Here is a 27,493-nt window from a genome sequence, read left to right as displayed (position 1 = left end):
GAGCAAGACGTTCAGTTGATGGTAATTGATACGCCCTGCCTATTACAATACAGTGCCCCTTAAGATTATTGAAAACCCCAAAAATTCTGAGCGGCACTACAACTGCCCTCGTCACCATGAGACATAAGATGTCAAGTCTCATTTGCCAAGTAACTTCACTAGCAGGGCGTCCTTCAGACCGAAACACAGTAATGTTTACACATTACTGCTTGTTGTGGTGCCTTTAATCTAGCCGGCATCCGGTGCAAAGGAGCCTCCCACTGGTAAGTTATGATTTATGGTTTTAGTTGAGTACTATAATAATTAATCATTAATTATAATCTTGAAAAGGCAATGAAACCAAGCTGGTGTATGTTTGATAGTATATTATGAGCTATTATTAACTAGTAGGTACTTATGTCTAATCTAATGATGGTAAGCTGGTGCTGGAACTGCATGTGTGGCGTGACCCTCGCGATGAACAACAGCATTAAAACTGAAAATAAATACATACATATTTAAATATCATAAAATTTAGCATTTATTATAAATAAAACTTATATCTCCTATTCCATTTTATTGAATCTGTGTTGGAAAGATCGGGGAATGCTGTAAATTGAACTTTATTGAACCGCAATAAGACTCGTTATTGCACGCTTAACACAGATAGAAGCAATTATTTGTTATTTCATGGAAAGTCCCTTTTTTACTACGATGACAATCGCATATGTGTCTTCTACATGGTCGGTCAACGCGACAGACCATCGAATATCGGGTAATGTATTTAGGTTATTATAATGATTAGTGATAACAATGAGCCATGCTCTTTTCCAGAGCCAGTGGAATCATAATAGTATTGCCAGCCGTTAAAGTATATCATGTCGACCTTTACTGTCTTATTAATGAACGCAGTGTAAAGTTACTCCAAGTTTAAAATAACTTCTCCCTGTCATGTAATTCTGACAAAAATATTTAAATTTGGAATAATTTTACTTCGTGTTTATTATTAACACAGTATTTTGCGTGTCATGCGATGATGTAAGTCGGCGGTGGAAATGAAGTTAAACAGATTATCGAAACACAACACTGATGACAGTAAGTACAATAATTTTGTTACCTTACCTAGTGTCTTGCGATGTACATACGCTAAAATTTGCAATTTCTTTTGGGATCTTGTTTGTTTTTCGAATAAGTTTATGTATATTATAGGCTTGTTTTTACTTAGTTTTTATTTCTATATAGTTTGACGTAGATTTAAAGTTACACTATACACTGGAACTATATAAAACAAAGTACACTTCCCCGTAATGATAGTTTTAATTTAATATAATAGGTAGTATTGTAAGATTTAAAAAAAAAATAAAGATTTCAAGTACAAAGTATAATTATTTCTGAGGACGTAATATTAAATAGTATGTATTAATAATCTGTCATTAGACGTAGGTTGAACCTCATGAGAATCGAATTAAGATTTTACTTAAGGGGTTTTGTATCTTGTGGTTGAACGATTGACCTGACTTCAATATGACACAATGTGTTCTTACCCGCTGTGAGCATCAGCCGTGTACTCCACACGTCTGACAGTGCCGTCAGCTTCATGCAGACTGTAGTAGCCCTGCACCGCGTCACCCTCGCGAGACTCATGTTGGGACTTGATGTCTCCGGTGTGAGGGTCATGTACGTTGTACTCGAACGAGTAGTGAATTGGAGCCTGTAAGATGCATTAATTAGTATTGCAAGAATTTATAAAGGTATCACATCAGTATTGGTTCATATATATATATATATATACTTACATAATGTTCTTGTTGATGGACGACAGGAGCAGCGTAGTGCACAGGCTGGTGAACTAAGACAGGCTGGTGGCTGATCACGGGAGCGTGTTGGACTTGACCGTGAGTCTGGTGTAGAACAATGTTCTGTGAAGATCCTATATTCCCGAGGCCATATCCATTTTGATAGCCACCGTGTAATTGTGCTACTGCGACCGCAGCGAAAGAGACTACTAGCAAGGCCTGAATAAAATAAAATTGCAATTTATTAGTTTTTTTATGATAGATGAGGACAAACGAGCGCACGGGTCACTAGATGTTAAGTGATCATCGTCGCCTACATTTTCCATTAATAGCATACGCGCTTTTTTGGAAGTAACGAAGTCGTATCCCCCTGGAGACTTCGCATAGGGAAGCTCATCGGACATAATCCTTTTAAGTAAAACACTTTTTACTAGATTAAAACCCATGTAATTGTAAAACATTAGTTTTTGCGTAAAAGTTACTTTTTTATTATTATTTTAGTCACCCCGACGCTTCGTGCCTTTACGGAGCACGTTTTCGCAGGGACTGCAGGAATTTCTTTGAAAACCGCACTTTAGATGAACACCAACATCTGTCTAGGTGCTCCAAATGGTGAGGATTTATTTATTTATACGGAACATCAACATCATGTTATATTTAACAAACAATTTAATTAATCAAAAGAGTTTTACTTTATAAGGAACAAACACTGATACACATGACTATAATAGATGTACACATCACTCAGTTTGGTTGATTAGTAAAATTTAAATCCAAAAACATATAACTATATTACAATAATGGTTATGAGATCAACTTAAGTAGGATATCATCCTAGTTTTTGGATTGTCGTGCTAAGTTTAAATACGGCGGCAGATATTAGGTCAACTATATTTTGTCATCGAAGTATGTCAAGAATTGGACAATGGGCGCCAGATTGATGCGATTAATACAGATTTTAGTAATGCCTTCGATAAAGTCAGTCACCCTTTATTGATTCAGAAGCTAAGTAATTATGGAATTGGAGGAAACTTACTGAAGTGGTTCGAGTCATATCTTCATAATAGACTTCAGTCAGTAGTTGTAGGAGGCACTGAATCTAATTCATATATTGCGCGATCTGGTGTTCCCCAGGGATCTCACCTAGGACCGTTGCTCTTTTTGATATTTGTGAATGACGTTAGGAATCATATCAAATATTGTAAAGCTTCTCTCTTCGCCGATGATTTAAAAATTTATAAAGTTATCAACTCTGCCTCTGAGGCTGCTTTTGTTCAAAGTGATGGTATAAAAGATTGGTGCCTATTAAATGGTATGATTCTAAATGCAAGCAAATGTTTTCATATTAAGTACACTAGAAAAAAAAACCGCTTGTTACAGTGTATGAGCTCGATGGCACACCATTAAAAGAAGTGCAGGAAATTCGTGACTTGGGGGTAACTATTGATAGCAAACTAACGTTTATTGCACAAGTTAAAAAAGTAGTTACCACATCCACACGAATGTTAGGATTTCTAAAGCGAAACTCGAATTGTTTCGGCTCCAAAAACGAAAACAATTCTATATAACGCTCTAGTGCGCAGTCATATCGAATATGGTAGTATTATATGGAATCCCCTATATACGATCCATTCGCAACGCATCGAGAGTATCCAAAGAGCATTCACGCGACACCTTGCATACATTAGTACTGGATTCTCTCATAGACACCCGTACCATCAGCGCCTCAGGAAATTTAATATGATTTCATTGCTCGATCGGAGATCTCTTTCCGGAGTAATATTTTTGTACAAACTCTTAAACGGTCAAATACAATGTAGTAACCTCTTGCAGAAATCTTAACCTTGCTGTCCCATATTTATTCCCAAGGTTCAAAATCAAGAGAATCTTTCAAGTTCCTTCTGTAAAAACCAACCTGGGAGTTCAGGCGCCTCTCGCTCGAATTCTTCGCGAGTACAATAAGTTAAACGATACCAATTCAGAACTTGATATATTCGGTGGTGGGCTGGTCAGGTTTAAAGAAAGTGTTGTTAAACACTTAGCTCGTACTCAATCGCATTCGTCAAATAAGTAGTTTTTCTTTTTTTTTCGTCTTCATTATTTTCATTATTTTAATAAGTTAAAGTTATAATTTGTACTTTCATTTTTTATTTTATTTGTTTTTATTATAGTTTAGATAGTATTAGTTCTATTTTTTAGAAGTATTTAGGGAGTATTTTTTGTAATTTTTATGTTCACCATAATTGTCGTATACTTTAGAACTACTAATTGTAACATTAGATTAAGAAAATTGTATTGTATATGATGTGGTGTGCTTTAATAAATAAATAAATAACTAAATAAACTCTTTGGAACATCCCCTGTGATAAATCGAGCAGTTGTCCGTTACTCCGTATGTGGCCGGATATATTAACATTTACGAATATTCATTTTCATTGTTCAATACCAATCACCATTATAAATTACTTATAATTAATGGAGAATAACTCAACAGAACTCACTTTGAACATTTTGATATCGTTAACTTTTAATTGTTGTATGTCCTTCGAAATACACTTCACCACTGATAATAAATTAAATTTTAATTCGGCTTTTATACCAAAGGATAAAAGGCATGACATAAAGCATTGTGTAACTTCAACTTGCTCACTGAAATATCGATAGTAGTAAATCTACTGCGTTTTAAAGGTTTTCATGTTAAGATTTATGTAATAAGGTCATAACTGCTTTTAAACTTGTTTTTATTTTATACATGCTTGTTGAATACAATTCAAAGTTCAAAGTAGAGTTCAGATGAATCGATGCCGTTATAGTGTCTTGGGGTTTTGAGTAGTAGGACTAACGAGCATGCGAGCATCTTTCTACTCTAGATGGCACATAGGAGAGTTACTGCCATTAAATATATTGTGTTTTGAAGATGTCCTCGTACTTTGATGCGCGATCAGCAACATTTTTTTTACTGCACCATATAAAGTCATTTGCAAAAACACGGGTGATTTTAATTTTTCCGCCCCTTTAGAAAATACAATACCGAAAGAGGTTTTAACGTAATAATAACAAGCATGCCTGGATGAATAGAAACTGTAATTTTCGCTAGAGGGGGCCACACTCGATTAAACTTTTACCTTTTGTTCTTAGCCATCATCGTATCATTGCATTGGCTGCATGTACGCAGGTTCTACGCAAATAGGTTTTACCACCGTACGCAAATTGGTTTTACCACCGTACGCAAATTGGTTTTACCACCGTACGCAAATTGGTTTTACCACCGTATTTATTATACAGGATGTCCCAAAATTCAACGTCGACGACCGCCAAGACTGTATGCGAAACAAAAACATTTTAGCTAAGTAAAATCAATTCACAAACGGATAACTTCAAGTTTTTTTTACTCATATTTTTTAGAATTAAGTAAACAAATGCTGTACCATTTTGTTTGACTAAAGGTGCCGAATTTTGATGGTACTTGCCAAGGCACCCTTGTACTTTTATTTCAGGAGGCTCTGTCAATGTCGAGATATTATATAAATGTTGATTTCATTGTTCAGCAAAAAGTTTTACTTCTAAGAAAATTTGTTGCCATTATTAGTAGAGATGAAACGGATATCCGGTAACTATCCGGTATCCGGCCTATCCGGTGGCCGTAATACTATCCGGCCGAATACCGGATAACTACCTACTATGCGGCCGGATAGGCATCAAGCCGAATAAAAAAAAATCTGTATAAAAACATATATTTTTAAGTAATTATTTGCTTTATTTAGTTAGTTGTAGTATCACTTAAGAAATATAATTAGTTTTAGTTGTAAATTTTTAATCACACACAATAGTAAATGAATGTAATAGAAAAAAATTAATTAATTAGTACTCATACTGCACTAAAGGCAAATTATGGTGGATAAATATTAATTTCTCTGCATTGAGAGGTTGCTAACTTCGCTCATTAACGAAAAGAACCGAATCTAACCGAGTCTACTCGAGAGTTCGCGCGCCGCCTACGCTAGTCTGTGTTTGTGTGTGCGAAACGGCTAAGGTCCGCCGGATATCCGGCGGCCGGATATTCGGCTATTCGGCCACATGGTTGGCCGAATATCCGGTATCCGGTATCCGGCCAAACTGCTATCCGTTTCATCTCTAATTATTACTATGGTGACACGTTAGAAATGGATAAAAATAACCAACATTAACCAAAAAACTGGAGAAATTCTGCTTTATTTTTTGAAGGTTTTTAATGCTCACAATTTCTAAAGCAGGGTGGATATTTATTCTGATTTTTCTGATGATGTTTACCATCTAGCCTATCACCCCAATTCGGCTTGATGTTGAATTTTGAGACATCGTGTATATTAGTGTTTGGTATTTTAGATATTAATATTAGATAATCTTGCTAAATAAAAAAAGGTGGGTTAAATGTGTTGACATAAAAACCTCAATATAATTTATCATCAAAAAATAATTTATTTCATTAATGATATACATAGCTATATACATTCAGCGTCCAGTCAGTCAATTTATTGTAGTTAGTAGTGGTGATGATGAGGAACAATGTGATGAGTGTCGTATTTAACATCCGCGTGAAATCTGCAAGAGTAAAATAAATGTTATACTTTTTTAGTAGGTCATATGAGGAGGATACACGATGGACCTCAAGGGGTACGTAAAAGAGGTAGACCCTATGCTAGATAAGAAGACGAAATTATTTAGTTGTCTGTTATAAATTGGCTTCAACTAGCACAAACCAGAGAGGACTGTCAATTCTTGGAGACGTAGAGGTGTTTTTGCAAATACATAATTCCTTAAGTAGGTACTAACCGTTAGTTTTACAACAGTTACTTACTCTAGCAATTAAAATTTGTAACTCTTTATTGCAAGAAATATAAAGCTTTTTTTGTTTGTTAGGTTGTTCTTAAAAATGAGGAAACAATAAGTTGCAAGATCCCTGCCTAATCTTCTTATGAGCGCAAACCTTACAAAATATGCGGCAAATAATAAAATTATCAAATATATTTTCTTAAGTCTTCATGAACAAAAATATAGTGAGGGCCAACAGAAGTGAAAACTTGAAAAATTAGCATTAGGTATAAATTAAAAGTACTGAATGTCACAATTTTATTATGTCACTTGGCACAAACTTCTAATGTTGCAGAAAAAAATATTAATTTGTTTTTTGTACATTGTTTTAAAGTATATGTATGTCAATCATTTATATGTATAGCATTTACTCGGTATATTTACATTAAATGGTTTTTTTTTCAATAATGATGCATTCAAAAACAAATAAATTGTCGAAAATACACTATCCAAGGAAATATATCTTTCAAAGACACATGTCTGGAACGCAATAAGTTCGAATGTAGGTCATTGCAATATTGCTGTACACAACAATCTAAAACGATCTAATAACAGTGGTATTTCCTTACCCAGTATGATGGTCACCATGATAGTGCACGGTCCTCAGTGAACCATCGGGCTGATGCAGCGAGTAGACTCCCTTCACCACGTCTCCGTCTCTACTCTCGTGCTGAGACTTCATGTCTCCGGTGTGAGGGTCTTCCACTTTGTAGTCAAACGAGTAGTGGGGGTGAGTCTGTAATAACATGATTAAACATATATTTTTTTAAATAATAATTATTATAATTAAAGATTTATTTGGTTCAAAAATACAGAAATCTCATTACTAATAACAATATTTACACATTACAGAACCAAAATGGTGTCTAGTCAGCATTATGTTGGGAATTTTACTTCTCAACGCTGGTATTCTCTAGACACCGAGACACAGACTTAGAGAATTAAATATTTATTTAAAAACCCCCAAGTCTACTGCTACCATAAACATTGGCAATGAAAATAAAATTGTTTATATATACAAAAAAATAAAAATTAAAATTAAATCTGTAAGTAACTAATACACTTATCAATTTAAGGAAAATAATAATAACAATATCCGGACGACCGAGCCTTTCTCGGATTTTTAAGAACGTACAAAACTTGAACAAAAAAAAAAACTAATAGGACATCTGGATTCGAACCGGGGTCTTCTGCTTTCCGGATCACCCAATGTCCCATCTGTGCTATAATAGTCTTGTATATAGTGGCGAAATTTACCTTTGTATTCTAATGTTATTGTAGCTGTTTCTCATTCAAACATGGATAAAACCATTTTTTTTTAATTGAAACCTAGCTAGATCGATTTATCACCCCCGAAATCCCCTGCATACTTAATTTTATGAAAATCGTTGGAGCCGTTTCCGAGATTCAGATTATATATATATATACAAGAATTGCTCGTTTAAAGATATAAGATAACATTGAATCATAATATTATCATAACATCGATAAGTAATCGCCAAATTTTTTCTTATAAATAAAATAACAAAAGATTTTGAACTTTGACCTTTTAAACAAAATAAAATATATCCATATGACATCAATAAATCAACTATAAAACCCAATGATGTTCTATACATAAAACCAAATAACAAATCCCGTAAGTACTTATCATTATCAACTTACAGATATTCAAAGTAGGTAAATAAAATCTATATTTTGTTACATTTCTACATAACTATATAACTTTTATGCTCTTCAATTGTCAATAATGCTTATTTGGTTGCTCTGGCTTCATACACACATATTTTAAGACTACATGGGTACATCACAAAAACTCACATGATAGTCATGATGTCCATTCCCATGGTGTCCATGTACTTGTACTATTTCTGGATGACCGTCGTGTTTGATGAAGTGTTGAGAGGAATAAGCTGAACCGTGACCGTGTCCATAATGGGCTACGACAGCAGCGACCAACAACGACAGACATATAATCTGAAAGAAACATATATAGGCCAATTCATTCATTCAAACAAAATAAATCCTATAACTATATTTACAATACTGTGATTACATTAAATTAAAACTGTCATCACGGGGAAGCGTACCAAGAATACTGGTAGCATTTCCGCATTGGATAACTAGGTTGATCCGTTGACCGAAATAGCTGCCAGAGCTTGGGTTTCCTGTACCCTTATATTATATATATTAATAATTAATAACTAAAAATAGACCCGAAACATATATAAATAACTAATTGCATATTTAACTACAGCTTAAAAGTTCATTTCAGTCTTTGATTTGATAAACGCGACAATATTAAGAGTAAGGTTGAGTTAATCCAATGAAGATATTTCTTATGCCGTTTATTATTATATTTACTAAACGTATAAAGAGTTATGAGTTAGTCAGTAAGTTTTTTCAGTACATCCTGTATCATTTACTTTACTGCGGTTATGTTCGTTACGTTTGGCGGGAACTATAGGAGCTATGATACATGCACACAAAATCAAAGAAAGTATTTAATATTCCCCAAAGTGATATTTGTTTTATGACAGTATGGGACGAGACGAGTAGGACGTTCATGTGATGGTAATTGATACGCCCTGCTCATTACAATGCAGAGCCCCTCAGGATTCTTGAAAAACCCAAAAACTCTGAGCGGCACTACAATTGCGCTCTTCATCTTCACCAGACATATGATGTCTAAGTAATTGCCACTAGCTACGGCGCCCTTCAGAGCGAAACACAATATTGCTTGCACATTACTGCTTCACAGCAGAAATAGGTGCCGTTGTGGTACCCTTAATGTAACCGCTATGCTGTGCAAAGGAGCTATGCTCCCACAGGTGAACTGGTAATCGAATTCTTACCTTTCCGAACATATTGTAGTCGGTTGAATTGTAGTGTTATTTTGATACTGATACATATTTCTATTTTATATTGTCTTTTATATGAATAGACAAAGCGATACAATCAAGGTAATATTAGATTTCACTCTTAATTAACTTTGGTATGCTGTGAGCCGTATGAAGAAATTTGTAAGTGTTTCACAAAATACATTGGTGTTTCTTATATTTGTTGCAAGTTTAGTTTAGGTTAGACTGTTAGAAAGTATACAAGGTAAATTTGTATCAAAGCTTATGGACGATGCGGGACTCGAATCCGCGCCTCTCGAGTTCCATCCAACCGCTCTTACCAACAGTCCGAGTGACGCATCGATCGTAAATCTTTTATATATATATTGATTATACCTTGACATTGCTATGGGGCAATGCTGCCGATATCAATACCATCTTTGTACTGGAGAAGAGGGCTATTCGCGCTATTTATAACCTAGGTCCTAAAGAATCATTGAAAGCAAAATTTAAAGAAATAAATATTCCGATTGTTGCCTCTCAATATTCTCTTCATAATGTTATGTATGCACATAGGCACATAAGTTAATTTCCAAGAAACTGTCATAACCATAATGTTAACACCAGGAACAAACATAAACTTATAATGCCTACTACTTGTCTTATTCGAGTTTGTGGGGCGTTGTAGATGCTATTACAACAAGATCCCAGTTATTGTTCAAAACATGTTAACAAGATTCAAAAGAATTGTTAAAAAAACGTTAGTGTTTACTTTCTTAATAATATCACTGATTGGGAATAGAACGACTGCCCACAGGCTATTAAATAATAAATTTTATTGTACGATTTTACATTGTAACCATATTTTTATAAAAAAAAAAAGAATCCCGCTGCTTTTGTTGCGCCCGTTCATCTCAGATCTGAGACATACCTATTGGAATGGGTGGTAGTTTTTGGCTGTCAATAAGTGATTTCATATCCTATTTTGAATAAAAATAATTTAAGTTGAATTTGACAGAGCCAGTGATTTCTGGTATTAAATAGATACTAAAATAAGATTAATTCCGGTCATCCCGGAAGATACTTATTCACTAAAAAAGTAAGAATGATACTGAATTTTAATATAGAATTTTAAAATTTTAATATTGTTTTTTAATATTGACACACTTTTTACACAAATTATCCTGCCCCAAATTAAGCATATATAGCCTGTGTTATGGGTTGCAAGACAACGATATATTTAATACAATATACTTAAGTAAACATACATAAATACATATAAACATACATAAATACATTTAAACATCCATGACTCGGAAACAAACATCGATATTCATCATATGAATGCTTGCACCTACCGGGATTCGAACCCGGGACCTCTAGCTCAGTAGCTAGGATCGCTAACCACTCGGCTATACAGGTCGTCTATTTACTGATTGGTTAGGTTTAATATCATTAGCTATAAATGCTCTTAAAAATTTACCCTTTGTTGATTATTTATACACCAATTTGTGCACAGCTACTGCTACTTGCATTCATTGTGTTCTAACAATTGCGACTACAATTAAATTCACAATAATATACGGAAATTTAATATTTGAAGTTGAAAATGCACTTAAATGCCCGGTTGAAGTAAGAAAGGAACCATCGTAGTAAAAAAATCTAATAGAGATAATTGTCCTACTAAATACCACTCGTTACCATTATTTTTTTCTTTGTTATTTGCCCTGTGCTGCCCCGGGGCGTAAAAAGAATAGGGTAGTCCCAGGTCCAAGGGTGTCGTAAGAGGCGACTACGGGCTTTTTGAAAGTGGAAGAGTCACGCTGCTGTCTTATGACGTCAGCACAATCGGGCCAGACTCGTCCGGGTTACTTACCACACTCGCACCGAATACCGGCGTGAAGTAGCGGCCTAGTGCCGCTATGTTTCGCATAGGTTAGTGTCGAGGACCGGAGGCCATTCTCCCCGTCCTTCCCCCCCCCCCAACAAATTATGAGAGCGGTCTTAAAAAGAAATTACCCCAGGAGGGTATCGGCTCTTGTAGAGCCGGAGAATCCATCCCCGAGCATTCGCGCTCGGGCTACCCCTCGTATTCTGGGGAGTGCACAGTACCGCGTATGTCACAGGACAAACAGGGCAGCAACACCACGGCACCCCGCTCCACGCTTAATGTGGACTTTTGTAACATCCGGGGAATTCACTCCAACTTAAATGCCGTCCACCACCACCTTGAGACGGCGCAGCCGGCCTTGTGTTTCCTTACGGAGACGCAGATATCTCGACCTAGCGATACGTCATATTTAACGTACCCCGGGTACAAAATTGAGCATAATTTCATGCCTCATGCCGGGGTATGTGTGTACGTTAGGGAGGATATCTGCTGTCGCCGTCTTGGCAATTTTGAGGGTAGGGGCCTGTCTACTCTCTGGCTCCGCGTAGATTCAGAGGACCGCGTCCGCACCTATGCGTGTGTCTACAGGTCCCATAGTGGTAACGCAGAAACGGATCACCTCATGGGCTGCGTTCAAGCGGCATTTGATGACGTGCTTGCTCAGATCCCCTCCGCTGAAATCGTAGTCTTGGGTGATTTCAACGGGCACAATGCCGAATGGCTTGGATCACGTACCACAGACTACGCAGGGCGATCTGTGCATAATTTTGCATTGGCGTATGGTCTGTCCCAATTGGTTGAGTCGCCGACGCGGCTCCCGGATGTGGATAGCCACATGCCGTCCTTTTTAGATCTTCTGCTGACTACACATCCGAATGGTTACCAGGTCTCTGTCGACGCCCCTCTCGGAACGTCCGACCATTGCCTGGTCAGGAGTGTAGTGCCTATCCGACGCCAACGTCGCAGACCACCAGCGACCCGCCGCGTTTGGCACTACAAGTCAGCAGATTGCGATAGGATGCGTTCCTTTTTTGCATCCTACCCTTGGGGCAGGGTTTGTTTCCCTTCGGATGATCCTAGTGCCTGCGCCGTTGCAGTAGCCGATGTGATACTGCAGGGCATGGATATTTTTATACCAAGCTCTGTAGTACCGATCGGTGGCAGATCACAGCCCTGGTTCGATGCGTCAGTTAAAGCAGCATCTGACTGCAAAAAACAGGCGTATCGAACTTGGGTTGCGGCGCTGGGCTCAAAGGATCCGAACTGCAAAGTTCTGAAGAGGAAATATAACCGTGCCTCCAGATTTTTTAAGCGGCAAATCGCCCGTGCGAAATCGAAGCACGTCGTCAAAATTGGCGAGCAGCTTTCCAGTTACCCGACCGGAACACGCAAGTTCTGGTCGTTGTCGAAAGCTGCTCTTGGTAACTTCAACCAGCCGTCCATGCCGCCGTTGCACATGAGGAATGACACCCTGGCCCATACGGCAAAAGAGAAAGCCGATCTCCTGTGCACTCTTTTTGCCTCCAACTCGACTCTTGACGACAACGGAAAAACACCGCCGACCATCCCGCGGTGTCAGAGCTCCATGCCTGAAGTACAGTTCCGACAGAAAACTGTTAGGCGAGCTCTGTTTTCGTTGGACGTCAGGAAGTCGAGCGGGCCGGATGGCATTTCTCCAATAGTGCTTAGAACGTGTGCCCCTGAGTTGACGTAGGTGCTAACTTGTTTATTCCGGCACTCTTATTCAAAAGGCGTAGTCCCTGATTCATGGAAGTCAGCCCTTGTCCATCCGATCTTAAAAAAAAAGGAGACAGTTCAGATCCGGCAAGTTTGCCTGTAGTTACAGGCCTATTGCTATTACCTCCCTACTCTCCAAAATCATGGAGAGCATAATTAACCGCCTCCTCTTGGTATACCTTGAGGGTCACCAGTTGATCAACGACCGGCAGTACGGCTTTCGCCATGGTCGGTCGACTGGCGATCTTCTGGTATACCTAACACATAGATGGGCGGCGGCTATTGAAAGCAAGGGGGAAGGCCTGGCAGTTGGTCTGGATATAGCGAAGGCCTTTGATCGTGTATGGCACAAGGCGCTCCTCGCAAAACTTCCATCACTTGGGCTTCCCGAGAGCTTATGCAAGTGAACCTCCAGCTTCCTCACTGGGCGCAGCATACAGGTCGTTATCGACGGTTATTGCTCGAATCCCAAGCCCGTGAACGCTGGAGTGCCCCAAGGCTGTGTGCTATCTCCCATGCTGTTTCTTCTGCATATCAATTATATGTTTGACACCGCCAACATGCATTGCTATGCAGACGACAGCACTGGTGATGCCGTATACACGGGCCATGCGGGTCTCTCTCGGGAAAACGTCGACCAGTGCCGGGAGAAACTTGTGTCTTCTATCGAGTCCTCTCTCGAGAAGGTCGCGGAATGGGGTAAGTTGAACCTTGTCCAATTTAACCCCCAGAAGACTCAAGTTTGCGCGTTTTCCACTAAAAAAACCCCATTTGCCGTATCACCGCTCTTCGAGAACACTTCCCTTAAAGCCTCGCCTAGTATATATATACTGGGTCTCGAAATCTCGAGCAATTGCCAATTCCGTGGCCATCTGGAGGGCAAAGCCAAACTGGCTTCGAAGAAACTGGGCGTCATAAATAGAGCACGGCAATACTTCAAGCCGGCCCACATTCTAGCGCTCTACAAAGCGCAGGTCCGGCCTCACATGGAGTATTGCTGTCATCTCTGGTCTGGCGCACCCCAGTATCAGCTCGATCCATTTGACCGCGTGCAACGCAGAGCAGCTCGAATTGTCGGGGACCCAGTACTCTGTGAACGGCTGGATCACTTGGTGTTGCGTAGAGACGTCGCTTCATTGTGTGTCCTCTACCGCATTTATCACGGGGAGTGTTCCGAAGAGCTGTTCAACCTGATTCCTGCCGCCGAATTTCACCTCCGCACGACACACCACAAGTTACGATATCATCCCCACCATCTGGATGTGTGGCGGTCCTCCACAGTGCGGTTTTCAAGGAGCTTTCTTCCTCGTACCACGAAGCTGTGGAATGAGCTTCCTTGTGCGGTGTTTCTGGGACGATACGACATGGGTACCTTCAAGAAAAGCGCGTACACCTTCGTTAAAGGCCGGCAACGCTCTTGTGATTCCTCTGGTGTTGCAAGAGAGTGTGGGCGGCGGTGATCACTTAACACCAGGTGACCCGTACGCTCGTTTGTCCTCCTATTCCATAAAAAAAAATCCAGATTTATCCCTTATACTGTTATTACAGATTACAGATAAATCTCTCTGATACACTTTTCTATCCGTTTTCAAAAATAAGTCAGTAAGAGTTTATATAGAAAACTAGTGGCGACTCGCTCGTCTCTCGCGTGACTCCTGCCCGTGTTTGCATGCCTGATTAAACTTAAGGAATAGTAGTTAAAACTTAGGAAAAAAATGTTCCGTAGAAATGGTCAGCGTTTGCGAGAAAAAATACTTACAAATCTAACAATGCTCTCCAGCAATACGTGAGTATTAAGTAAGTTACAAATAATACAATGTATATTATATCTATATATATATATGTAAATTATTCATGAAGTTAATAATGATTACTTATTAATAATTAAGTTTTACTTCAATTGCACGTAAAGACAACACGCACACACTTTCTTATTTACGCTAACAATTTTTGTGGACAGTTTGATATTTTACATAGTTCTTTCTCAAAGAAAGAAGCTTTTCTGGAATTTTGCGTCACTCAAAACAACGGGATATTGGCTATTGCGGGACAAAAGACTTCATTATCGGTCAGGTTTTCTCGATCACGTTTAAAATTATGGAAGTAATTACGTACTCCTAAAAAGCTGCTTCAGCATCTTCATAACATTATTAATAAAATTTTCTAGAATGTTCTTTTAAGTAAAATTTTAATATTTTACGTAATCATAATATTGTGCTTATTATCTTTTTATACTATTATACATAACTGTAAGTGTAATAAATAATAATAAGTGTAAGACGCATATTACAGCATCGATAATTATGAATTTTGTGTAAGAGTTTTTAATTGCTTCATACAAAGTTTAGCGCAAAAATTGTTAAGATTGAAATCTAATCTCACCTTGGCTGTATTGCTTTGTCCATAAATATAAAAGACATGCAATGAAAATATGTATCAGTAACAAAATCACATTATAATATACAACATGTTCGTAAAGGTAAATATTTTACAAATATATATTTTATATAAGGATGAGGGCGTTGGATGAGAGCAGGGAAGGAGCGATTGGCGTGGAGGGCTTTGGGGAGGCCTTTGTCCAGCAGTGAACGTCTTCCGGCTGATGATGATGATGATGATATATTATAAATAATAAATTGTAGTTTTACAATAGAAGTAACATGAATTTCTGTTCAAGCCGAAGACTGAAAATTACTACTTAACCCTTGAGATAAAGCAATGATAGTGGACTTTCCAATGTCCATACTATATTTCATTAACATCGAACCACCGGCTAAAACCGTGGGTAAATAATAGACGAGCATAGTAGATTTAACATTAATAATATATTTATTTTGAGAAAGAATTATTAGTTTAACGGTCGATGTTCAACAAACTCCACAGGTTACTAAGAAATGATTCTCTAACTATTAACAATTATCACCAGATCTTCTGCCTGTCGTTGTTGGTCGCTGCTGCCATAGCCCAGTATGGGCACGGTCACGGTTCAGCATATTCCTCTCAACACTTCATCAAACACGACGGTCATCCAGAAATAGTACAAGTACATGGACACCATGGGCATGGACATCATGACTACCATGTGAGTACTACTATGACTACATTGAATTATTTTCAACCGACTTCAAAAACACAAAAATAATCTCTTTAGAAATTAGCATCAACTCTAAATGCTGTTCAGAATTTATTTCTTGTTTTTGAGCTCCTTGTTTTACAGTCTAAGCACGTTTGAATTCATCTTTTTTTTGAAATAACTTTACTACCGGTCTAAATAACAATTTATTTAAATGTTCGTACACCTTAGGCAATCTCAATAAAAGGCTTATTATATAGAGTCGTAATCCACCATAAGGCATTTTTTTCCCTATTAGATTTTAGGAATACTGCCTTATGAACAACGTGTTAATTTAATATAACCTTCATTAAACTTACTATGAATTATTATTACAGACTCACCCTCACTACTCTTTTGACTACAAAGTGGAAGACCCTCACACAGGAGACATGAAGTCTCAGCACGAGAGTAGAGACGGAGACGTAGTGAAGGGAGTCTACTCGCTGCATCAGCCTGATGGTTCACTGAGGACCGTGCACTATCATGGTGACCATCATACCGGGTAAGACTCGATTATATCAAGGAAATTATTTGAATTAATAATTTATCTTTAAAACAAGGTTAATATAACTTATATTGATAATATGACACAGTCAGGTAAAACATTTAGTATGTTACCTTACTCTTTTCACTCCCTCATTTCCCAATTAATTTCTATTTAAATACTTCTTTATTCTACAGATTCCATGCGAATGTGAAGTTCGATACTCATCACCTTGTTCCTCATCATCATCAACATCATTACTGAACACGAGCATAAGAACAGTTACATCAATTGACGAAGCAATATCTAGTTAAAAATTTGAATAAAAACATTTTCATTTGCCTTACATACATTTCCTCTCTTATCTACTTCTACCCTAAAACCTTAAAGATTGTAAATATAAGTTATGTTTTTAAAGTGATAACCCTCACTTTTCACTTCAATCTGAGAGTTGAACAAAGCATACAAGGTTTTATAACGATACGTCACTCGATCGGTAAGCTCAGTTGGCAGAGCACTCGCACGGAACGCAACAGGTCGTCAATCCGAGTCCCGCATCGTTCATAAAAATTATGTAGTTCTTCTTTCAAAATCTGCAACATTCGACTTTTCGACTTTCAGTTGTTATTTTTATTCAGCTTAGACAAGAAAGACGGATACTTTAAAAATTCGAGTGATTTTTGAATACAAGTTACGACGCGGAACTAACGCGGCAGAAACACCTCGCAATATCGATGTCGCGTTTGGAGAGGGGACTGCTAGTGAACTCACCATGCGATTTAGGTTGAAAAGCTTTCGTGATGAATACTTTGATTTGAAGAAAGAATCACGTTGAACGAACCGCCCACTCAGGTGAATAACAAGGAATTGAAAGATGGTGGAAGCCATTAGAAACCATTCGTCACCGTATTGACCAGACCTTGCTCCAACGGACTACCTTTTTTTTCGTGATTTGGACAAATTTCTACGCGATAAAAAGTTTTCTTCTCAGGAGGCAGTAGAAAATGCTTTCACACAGTTTGTCGAATCTAGATCACTACATTTATATCGAAAAGGTATAAATGACCTTCCTATTTGATGGCAGCAATGTATATATAATAATGGAAATTATTTTGATTAAATAAATATGTAAGATAAAAAAAATATGTTTCAGTACAAATCGTAAATTCCATACTTTAACCCGTAATATATATTAAATACTTGTATATTTATTTACATAAAACAGTTCCGGTTTATATTAAAATATCCGGACGACCGAGCCTTGCTCGGATTTTTAAGAATGTACAAAACTTGAACAAAAAAAAACTAATAGGACATCTGGATTCGAACCGGAGTCTTCTGCTTTCCGGATCACCCAATGTCCCATCTGAGCTATAATAGTCTTGTATATAGTGGCGAAATTTACCTTTGTATTCTAATGTTATTGTAGCTGTTTCTCATTCAAACATGGATAAAACCATTTTTTTTAAATTGAAACCTAGCTAGATCGATTTATCACCCCCGAAATCCCCTGCATACTTAATTTTATGAAAATCGTTGGAGCCGTTTCCGAGATTCAGATTATATATATATATATATATATACAAGAATTGCTCGTTTAAAGATATAAGATTTTATTCGAGGTTTTGTATAGTTTTAAATGTCTTACTCAGCGATCTCTTAAAGCTTGATATGAACTTTTAAACTGTTGAAATGAAAGAAATAATATATTATGTTGTAAAATTTATTGCCTAAGGTTATTTAAAATCTTGTTTTAATGATGTTGGATTGGGGCTGGGACTTCATGTCTGGCGTGACCTTCACGGTGAACAATGGCGTTGAACCTGAAAATAAAAATATGTATATAAAATAATTCAATTTTCTCTTGAATTAGACGTGATTGATATTCCAGCCCTTTTGCATAAAAAAATTCCCTATATATGTGAGCGTAAATGTGCTAATAAATCGTTATTCGGCATTCCGCATAGCAGGACCGTTTATATTTAAATACTAAATATATAATATCAGTTAAGTGTGTACATATATGGATACTGAACTTTTCCACTTAGACCTTTTCTCGTATAAATCATTAGCATAATTTAAAAATACTATAACCTGTCTTTTTTTAAAATGTCAGTTGTTACTTTTAATTTTATCTCTTTCTTTCTTTAAGTTTTATGAAACTAGGTCTTACATCATGTTAATTTATTAATGATATGGATTGGATTCTTGACATTAAGAGCTTTTCTTGTATAGGTCATTAGCATAAACCTGTAACTCAATGTTTAAAATTATTGTTAGTTGTACCTTACTAATTTTCATCTATGTTTTGTGGACTTTAGTTCTAGATACAATATCCTGCTTATGTAAACAATTTATCAATGTGACCGTTTGTTTCTGTTGAATAAATGTTTAAATTATTATTATTATTATTAAAAAATTGATTGAGAATGAGTTACCAATTGATTGTGGCATTCAACGAGCTTATGAGCAATCAGAAAGCCTCCAATAAAGCACGTGTTGGTTAGTACGAGACAAATTGAGACTTAGTGAATTTAAGGTTGAAGAGGTAAGATCGTTGGATGATATAGAGAGTTGACTGCGCAAATTTGCAATAATAGTGGAAAATTTGGGCAAGGAAACCCTAGGGATAGACTCCTCGATCAGGTAGCGGTGTATTGGAAAGGATTCAGACGAAGTCCGTTATCGTTTCCTAACCCTGTGGCAGTCAGGCACATTTATATGTATGTATGTATGTTAAATATAATGTTGTTCATGTTGTTGGAGGAAAACATTAAAAGGAGAGTTGTCCTTGAGATAAAAGAGTAGAGCTAAAGTTGGTCATAAGACGTAGGTTGATCCCCATGATGACTTACGGTGGTTCCCAATATTCAGTCTATCTATTACTTGAGATAAAAATCATAACTCTCATTAACTTTTCTGTCCTAATAAACTTATCGACGGTAACTTACGACGACGTATAGCTTACCAGCGATATAAAGTTTGTATGGAAATTGCTATTCACGCGTACCAATATAAGGCGATAAGAATGACTTATCGGTTATATTGGGACAAGATTCAGATTATTCACAGCTAATTACTGACAGTAGGAGGTAGTAATCTATGTATATCTGTAGATAGTATATTGGGAACGGCCGTTAAGATATGGCATATCGGGGATATAGGTTTCAAACGTTGTACTCGATCGAGTGTCCTGACTTCAATATGACATAATGTGTTCTTACCCGCTGTGAGCATCAGCCGTGTACTCCACACGTCTGACAGTGCCGTCAGCTTCATGCAGACTGTAGTAGCCCTGCACCGCGTCACCCTCGCGAGACTCATGTTGGGACTTGATGTCTCCGGTGTGAGGGTCATGTACGTTGTACTCGAACGAGTAGTGAGCTGGTGCCTGTAAGAAGCATTAATTAGTATTGCATCTTTGTACTGATAACGTATCACACTTCAGTCAAAAATACAGAAATAGAACAGTACTTTAACTTCATACTACTTTATAATAGAGCGCCCAAATCGACGCACGCACACATACACATGATTTACACAGCCGCTAAGCAATCTTGGGAAGACAAAACTATTGAGTGCCACGCCGTTCGCCTCCGAGACTGATCGCTGTCCGAGTTAAAGTAGCTGTGCTGCGGCGTCCGCGTCGTCAATCTTTTTGTATGTGCCAACCCTAGCGCTCAGCCCAGACGAAGGTATAACTTTCAAGTAGACCGCTGAGTTACGCTACTGTTCTATTAACGAGAGAGAGACGAGCATGACGTTCAGCTGATGGTAATTGATACGCCCTACCCCTTACAATCCAGTGCCGCTCAGCATTCTTGAAAAACCCAAAAATTCGGAGCGGCACTACAATTGCGCTCGTCACCTTGAGACATAAGATGTCAAGTCTAATTTGCCCAGTAATTTCACTAACTACGGCGCACTTACACGGTAATGTTTACACATTACTGCTTCACGGCAGAAATAGGCGCCGTCGTGGTACCCATAATCTAGCCGGCTTCCTGTTCAAAGGAACCTCCCACTGATGAATACATACATAATGTTCTTGTTGATGGGCGACAGGAGCAGCGTAGTGCACAGGCAATTGATACGCCCTACCCCTTACAATCCAGTGCCGCTCAGCATTCTTGAAAAACCCAAAAATTCGGAGCGGCACTACAATTGCGCTCGTCACCTTGAGACATAAGATGTCAAGTCTAATTTGCCCAGTAATTTCACTAACTACGGCGCACTTACACGGTAATGTTTACACATTACTGCTTCACGGCAGAAATAGGCGCCGTCGTGGTACCCATAATCTAGCCGGCTTCCTGTTCAAAGGAACCTCCCACTGATGAATACATACATAATGTTCTTGTTGATGGGCGACAGGAGCAGCGTAGTGCACAGGCTGGTGAACTAAGACAGGCTGGTGGCTGATCACGGGAGCGTGTTGGACTTGACCGTGAGTCTGGTGTAGAACAATGTTCTGTGAAGATCCTATATTCCCGACGCCATAGCCATTTTGATATCCATTTTGATAGCCACCGTGTAATTGTGCCAATGCGACTGCAGCGAATGAAGCAACTAAAAGTACCTGCGAAATATTAAAAAATAAAATAAAACCAATTTCCTAATGAACATAAAATGAAGTGGTCAAAAAAATATATACCTTAAACATTTTGAAATAATTCAATTGGTGACAGCAACAGTTTAATTGGTGTTGGTTGTATCAAAAACAATCGCTGACTGATAATTATTAAGAGAGTAATTGGGCTTTTATAACTCAGGACATGTTTGTAAAAAATATTTCTTCACTCACATAAATAATGAAAGTACCTTAACGTAATACACAAAAGGGTGTTGCAAACTTGATCAATAAGAATAATTAAGTAAACTTAAACAAGTAATGATAATAGTTAATACTTAAAAAATACATCCAACTCTTAAAGATGTGTTGACTAATCTACTAATACATGTAAAGAAAATTTTTTGTACGCTTGTTTGAAATGGAGAAGGTCTAATACTATTTCATTACCATTACCATCATCATCATCAGCCGGAAGACATCCACTGCTGGACAAAGCCTCCTCCCCGGTGATCAGATCGTCGGTCCCTCTTGTGGTCCATTACTAGATCTTCCGGTACATGGTCGCCATTTGAGGACTTTTCTGCCCTAACGGCCATTCTGTCCGATGAGCTATGTGCCCTGCCCACTGCCACTTCCTATACTATTTTTGTTATTCTTTTATATTATAACGAATGCAGGTAGTGATTACTAGAGAAAAATATGGTGTATGCATTGTGTTACCTTTGGTAAAATACAAATAAACAAACAGAGAAATAAGCAACAATGGAAGTCAATATAATGATTGAAGCCAGGTGCCACGCTGTCTTTCAGTTCTTGTACTTAAGTTAATTAATTCAATTAAATTAAAGACAATGAATGAACAAAAGATAATTTTTTTATAAAAAAAAACTTAAGCCCTATTTATTTGTGTCAGTTAATAAAATTTATACTTACGAAAGTTTAATTAAGTTAATTTTCCACCACTCCGAGAAGGTCCTTAATCAGAAGAAGCGATAAGAAATTAATTTCCAACTTTAAAATCTGATAATTATAATAAAGTGTTGTAAATGAATAATATGTGAAAAAACCAAAAATGTAAATATATTAGAATTTTTAAACTCAAGAGTTATTGATAAATAAATTTATTTGTATATATAATACAATGCGAACGTATTGAACATTTGAAGACAAATAGCCTGGGGACCTACTCCTAAAATCGATATTCGATATATCGTGGCATTAGTCGTGTCGAATCCTACTCTTAGTTACATCGTATTCAATGTCGAAACGATGATTGAACGAACTAAACATTTTTTGATATTATCGGTCTAGCCCTACTCTTAGTTGAAAATGTCAGAGACGAATATTCGAATTCGACAAACAATCAAACGTCACTTTACGATAATCTCAACGACACGTTCTAGGCTGTCGTTGCTATTATCGTTTTAAGCTGTATAGATCTATTTGCTATACAATATACATACTTCATAAATAAAATTAAAATAATAATATGTGATTTACTATTCAACAGGATTTATTTACTACCAAGTAATTTAATTCATTTTGTTGATCGTTTATGCGTTGAAAGTAATGCAAATGGCCGCCTCTGAAACGAAAAAAGACGAGAAGGGTTGAGTTACTTTTTTTTCATTTTGTTATCCGCAAGTTTAGTAATATTTTTTTAATTTTAAATCGTCATATTATATTGCAAATTGGTGGTGCAGAGTCTGGCATGGTTCTAAGAGCCTGAGCTATGTTTTGACTTTTGACACTTTACAGCGAAATAGCACAGATTATACATAGTTTGCGCATAATTCTTTCACTCTAACACCGTAAAAAAAACAAAATATTAGTGTATGGTTACGATGTTGTTACGATAAACGATATGGAATACGAACATTTCTTAGAGTAGTGTAGGTGCGATATATTCGTGCTATTATCGTATCGTTCCGAATATATCGTTGTCGATTTTGCGAGTAGACCTACTGAAAGTTAACGACAAAAGTAGGATTATCGAAGATCAGGAAGACCTAGATACCACACGAGCGTGGTGCATGGACTAGCCATCGCTTCTATATTATATAGAATAATAAACAACAACGGTTATTCTATTCATTTTACAAATAATTTTTCCTACTCACTCCTTAATTAAAGATTATTTTACTATAGCCTCTTTTACTTTTGCAAGAGAGGGAAAAACTAACATACCTGATGTTAAGTGATCACCGCCGCCCACATTAGAAAGGTGTACCCGCTTTTTTTGACGGTACTCATATCGTATACACCGTACAAAGAAGCTCATGCCACAGGTTCGTTGTACGTGGAAGAAAGTTCCTTCAAAACCGCAATGGACACTTCAACGCCACACATCTAGATGGTGGGGATGATATCCTAATTTGGGGGCGGGTCGTGTGAAGGTGGAATTCGGCGGAAGGCATCAATCAGGTCTTTGGAACACTTCCCGTGATAAATGCGCTAGAAGACACGTCATAATGAAGTGACGTCTCTACGCAACGCCAAGTGATCTAGCCGTTCACAGATCACTGGATCCCCGACATATACTCTACTGTTATAAACAACTCTTTAGTAAAACTTTCAGAACTAAAACTTATTATAAGATTTAAAATACTTTCAATAGTATATTTAAACTCTTAAGTAAGGAAGCGAGTAAATGTAACTAAGGTAAATGAAAAAAAAAAAAAAAACATAATAAATGTTTTTATTCAAATGTTAAATTAGATATGTCTTCGTCAATCGATGTAACTGTGCTTATGTTCGTGTTCAGTAATGATGTTGATGATGGTGAGGAACAAGGTGATGAGTATCGAACTTCACATCGGCATGAAATCTGTAGAATAAAGAAGTATTTAAATAGAATATAATTGGGACATGAAGGAGTGAAAAGAGTAAGGTACATATTAAATGTTTTATGTGATTCTATCATGTTATCAATATAGGTTATATTAATCATGTATTAAAGATATGTTATGAATTTAAATAATTGCATTGATATAATCGAGTCTTACCCGGTATGATGGTCACCATGATAGTGCACGGTCCTCAGTGAACCATCAGGCTGATGCAGCGAGTAGACTCCCTTCACCACGTCTCCGTCCCTACTCTCGTGCTGAGACTTCATGTCTCCGGTGTGAGGGTCTTCCACTTTGTAGTCGAACGAGTAGTGGGGGTGAGTCTGTAATAATAATTCACAGTTAGTTTAATAAAGGTTTCCTGGAATCTGATAGTAAAATAAACTCTTAATATTCATACGCTTTTAATTGAGATTTCCCAAGGTCTTTAATCGAATGCCATTAAAATTAATTGTTCTTTAGTAGATAGTGTGTTACACATTTAAATAAAATTCTTTTTGAGGATTATTATGTCAATAATACAGTTAAAAATGTACAATTATACGTTTTTAATTACTTTAAAATATTTTCTATATAAATTGTCCTTTAGTACGGTGGTTAAGTTTTACAAGAAATAAATTACTTAAAATATGCTCATACTGAAAAACATGTATTGTTTATGCAAGATTAAGTTTTCTCTAGAACATTTTGAATTTGGTGCAAATTACTAACGGCCGTTTAGTTGAGATAAAAATCGGAACAATCGTTGACTTTTCTGTCCCAATAAACTTATCGACGGTAACTCACCTTATCCGTACACGCTGTCTGTCAATGGGAGGACGTATAGCTTACCAGCGAAAGAAGTTTGTATGGAAATTGCAATTCACGCGTCCCAATATAAGGTGATAAGAATGACTTATTGGGTATATTGGGACAGGTTCAGATTATTGACAGCTAATTACTGACATTAAAAGATAGTAATTTATGTCTATCTGTAGGCCGTAAGGAGATATGTGGTTACAAATTTCCTCTTATTTTTATAGTCGGTGGAAAATAGTTCAATGTACTCACATGGTAGTCATGATGTCCGTGCCCGTGATGTCCATGTACTTGTACTATTTCTGGATGACCGTCGTGTTTGATGAAGTGTTGAGAGGAATAAGCTGAACCGTGACCGTGTCCATACTTGGCTACGACAGCAGCGACCAACAACGACAGGCAGAAGATCTGGTGATAATTGTTTATAGTTAGAGAATCATTTCTTAGTAACCTGAGGAATTTGAGTGGATATCGACCGTTAAACTATTCATTCTCAAAATGTATACATTATAAATGTGAAATCTACTACGCTCATCAATAGATAAGTAATAACTAAGTCACGGTTTTAGCCGGTTATTTATCACCAAATAGATGTTATTGAAATTAAGTATTACATATCGTATTTGGGAAGTGCACTATCATTGATTTATCTCAAGAGTTAAGTAGTTAGTTTCAATCTGTGACATAAAATGAAATTTATATGATTTCTTTACATAACTGCAAGTTATTATTTCTATTTAATATATATTTTAAGCATTTACCTTTACGAACATGTTGTATATTATGTTGTGATTTTGTTACTGATACATATTTTCATTGCATGTCTTTTATATTTATGGACAAAGCAATACAACCAAGGTGAGATTAGATTTCACTCTTAACAATTTCTGCACTAAACTTTGTATGAAGCAATTAAAAAGTGTTACACAAAATTAATAATTTACGATGCTGTAATGTGTATTACACAGATAACAGCATTAGGTTGTGAATAGTAGAATAAATAAAATAATCACCCGGCAAACGTTGTTGTGCCATGCAAATTACCCCACTCCCATTAATTGTATTAATTGTCATATTATGTGTAGGGACACACGTATGCAAATATGGGAAGCTATTTGTTTATGTATGCGTGTCCACACTGTGTTCCCATCAATTATATTTTTATTTTATATTCAGTAGCGGTCTGTAACTCATGTAGTTCGGTTCACTTATAATAAATAATGTGATTAAGTATTGACCATAGCAGCTTGAATTGTCGGTGACCCAGTGCTCTGTGAACGACTGGACCACTCGGCGTTGTATAGAGACGTCGCTTCTTTGTGTGTCTTCTACCACATTTATCACGGAGAGTGTTCCGAAGAGCTGTTACACCTGCTGCCGAATTCCATGTGGAAGGAGCTTTCTTCCACGTACTACAAAGTTTTGGAAAGAGATTCCTTGTGCGGTGTTTTCGGGAGGATACGTCAGGGGTACCTTCAAAAAAAGCGCATACACCTTCCTTAAAGGCAACGCTCCTGTGATTCCTCTCGTGTTGCAAGAGATTAGGGCGGCGGTGATCACTTAACACCAGGTGACCCGTACGCTCATTTGTCCTCCTTTTTATATAAAAAAAAGTCTTCTGCGTAAGCAAACCACTTGCATGATTTTAAACGTGATCGAGGGAACCTGACCGGTAATGAAAAATAGTGTCCCGCAACTGCCAATATGCCGTCTTGTTGATTGACGCAATTTTATCCCAGAAACGCTCTAAAAGAGAACTATGTAAAATGTCAAACTGTCCACAAAAGTTGTTGGCGTAATTAAAAAAGCGTGGGCGTGTAATCTTTACGCGCAATTGAAGTAAAACTTAAGTATGATTAACTTTATGAATAATATCCTTCAACAACTAATAAGAATCTGGCATGGAATCTGTTGAGTGACGCAAATCGATCACGGAAAACTTCGAAGAAAGAACTATGCATGACGTTAATTTTACTTCAAAAGGTATTAGTGGTCAAAGCATAAATTCTATCTATAAATAATAATAATAATTCCTTTATTTCAGGCTACAAGGCCCATAAATTAAATACCTTATAGTCTAACATACATATGATATGTAACTTAAATCTACGTCACATTTTCGCGCCGATGTGAGGCGCGGGTTCGGTAACTTCCGACGGTAGGCGACGTCCGCGATACTTGCGGAACACGATCCCCTTCAGCCACAGCTGCACGTCCAGGAAGGTCGATACATGTTCTGTCGGGACGCGAACAACAAAAAAATTGAAGTCATTAAATGTTGTACATGAAAATTTGGCACTGATGTTAATAGTGCTTTAAGTGTCAGCCTTTAGTTTTCAAAGAGTTAAATAGTCATCATTCAAAATATGTTATCGTTTTAAGTCTAGGAAATGCTAGATTCGTCCACTACGACAATTTAGATATACAACAATTAATAGATAAATCTAAGTAGAGTACAGATTAGCCCCATTTGAATTCTTTATACATCCTACGGAAAAAATATTCTCTTCACTCGGCAATATATCACTTCCACAAAACTATAAATAGCTTCATTGAACTCATTCATTTTCTCTGTTTTCG

At 37.1% G+C, this 27,493-nt stretch overlaps 1 protein-coding gene across 1 annotated transcript; it reads right to left on the bottom strand.

Annotated features, from left to right (window-relative positions):
• Positions 1–353: 353 nt before the first annotated feature.
• On the bottom strand, positions 354–21,419 carry LOC126968248 (cuticle protein 7-like). Its single transcript, XM_050813135.1, has 4 exons — positions 21,348–21,419; positions 21,042–21,272; positions 19,918–20,084; positions 354–475 (listed from the first exon to the last, which is right to left on the bottom strand). Exons 1-4 carry the CDS (start codon positions 21,354–21,356, stop codon positions 406–408), a joined length of 477 nt encoding a protein of 158 aa, XP_050669092.1. The 5' UTR covers positions 21,357–21,419; the 3' UTR covers positions 354–405.
• Between the last annotated feature and the right edge of the window lie 6,074 nt (positions 21,420–27,493).

The sequence above is a fragment of the Leptidea sinapis genome, chromosome 15 (assembly GCF_905404315.1).
Source record: "Leptidea sinapis chromosome 15, ilLepSina1.1, whole genome shotgun sequence".
Taxonomy (NCBI): domain Eukaryota; kingdom Metazoa; phylum Arthropoda; class Insecta; order Lepidoptera; family Pieridae; genus Leptidea; species Leptidea sinapis.
The sequence above is the reverse complement of the archived record's forward strand: the minus strand, read 5'-3'. Positions and strand labels throughout refer to the sequence as shown.

Coding starts and splice junctions, on each gene's coding strand:
- LOC126968248 (XM_050813135.1), bottom strand. Junction 20,085..21,041: donor CCCATCAACAAGAACATTAT/GTATGTATTCAT, acceptor TGCTTCTTACAG/GCACCAGCTCACTACTCGTT. Junction 476..19,917: donor ACGGCTGATGCTCACAGCGG/GTAAGAACACAT, acceptor ATTTATTTTCAG/TTTTAATGCTGTTGTTCATC.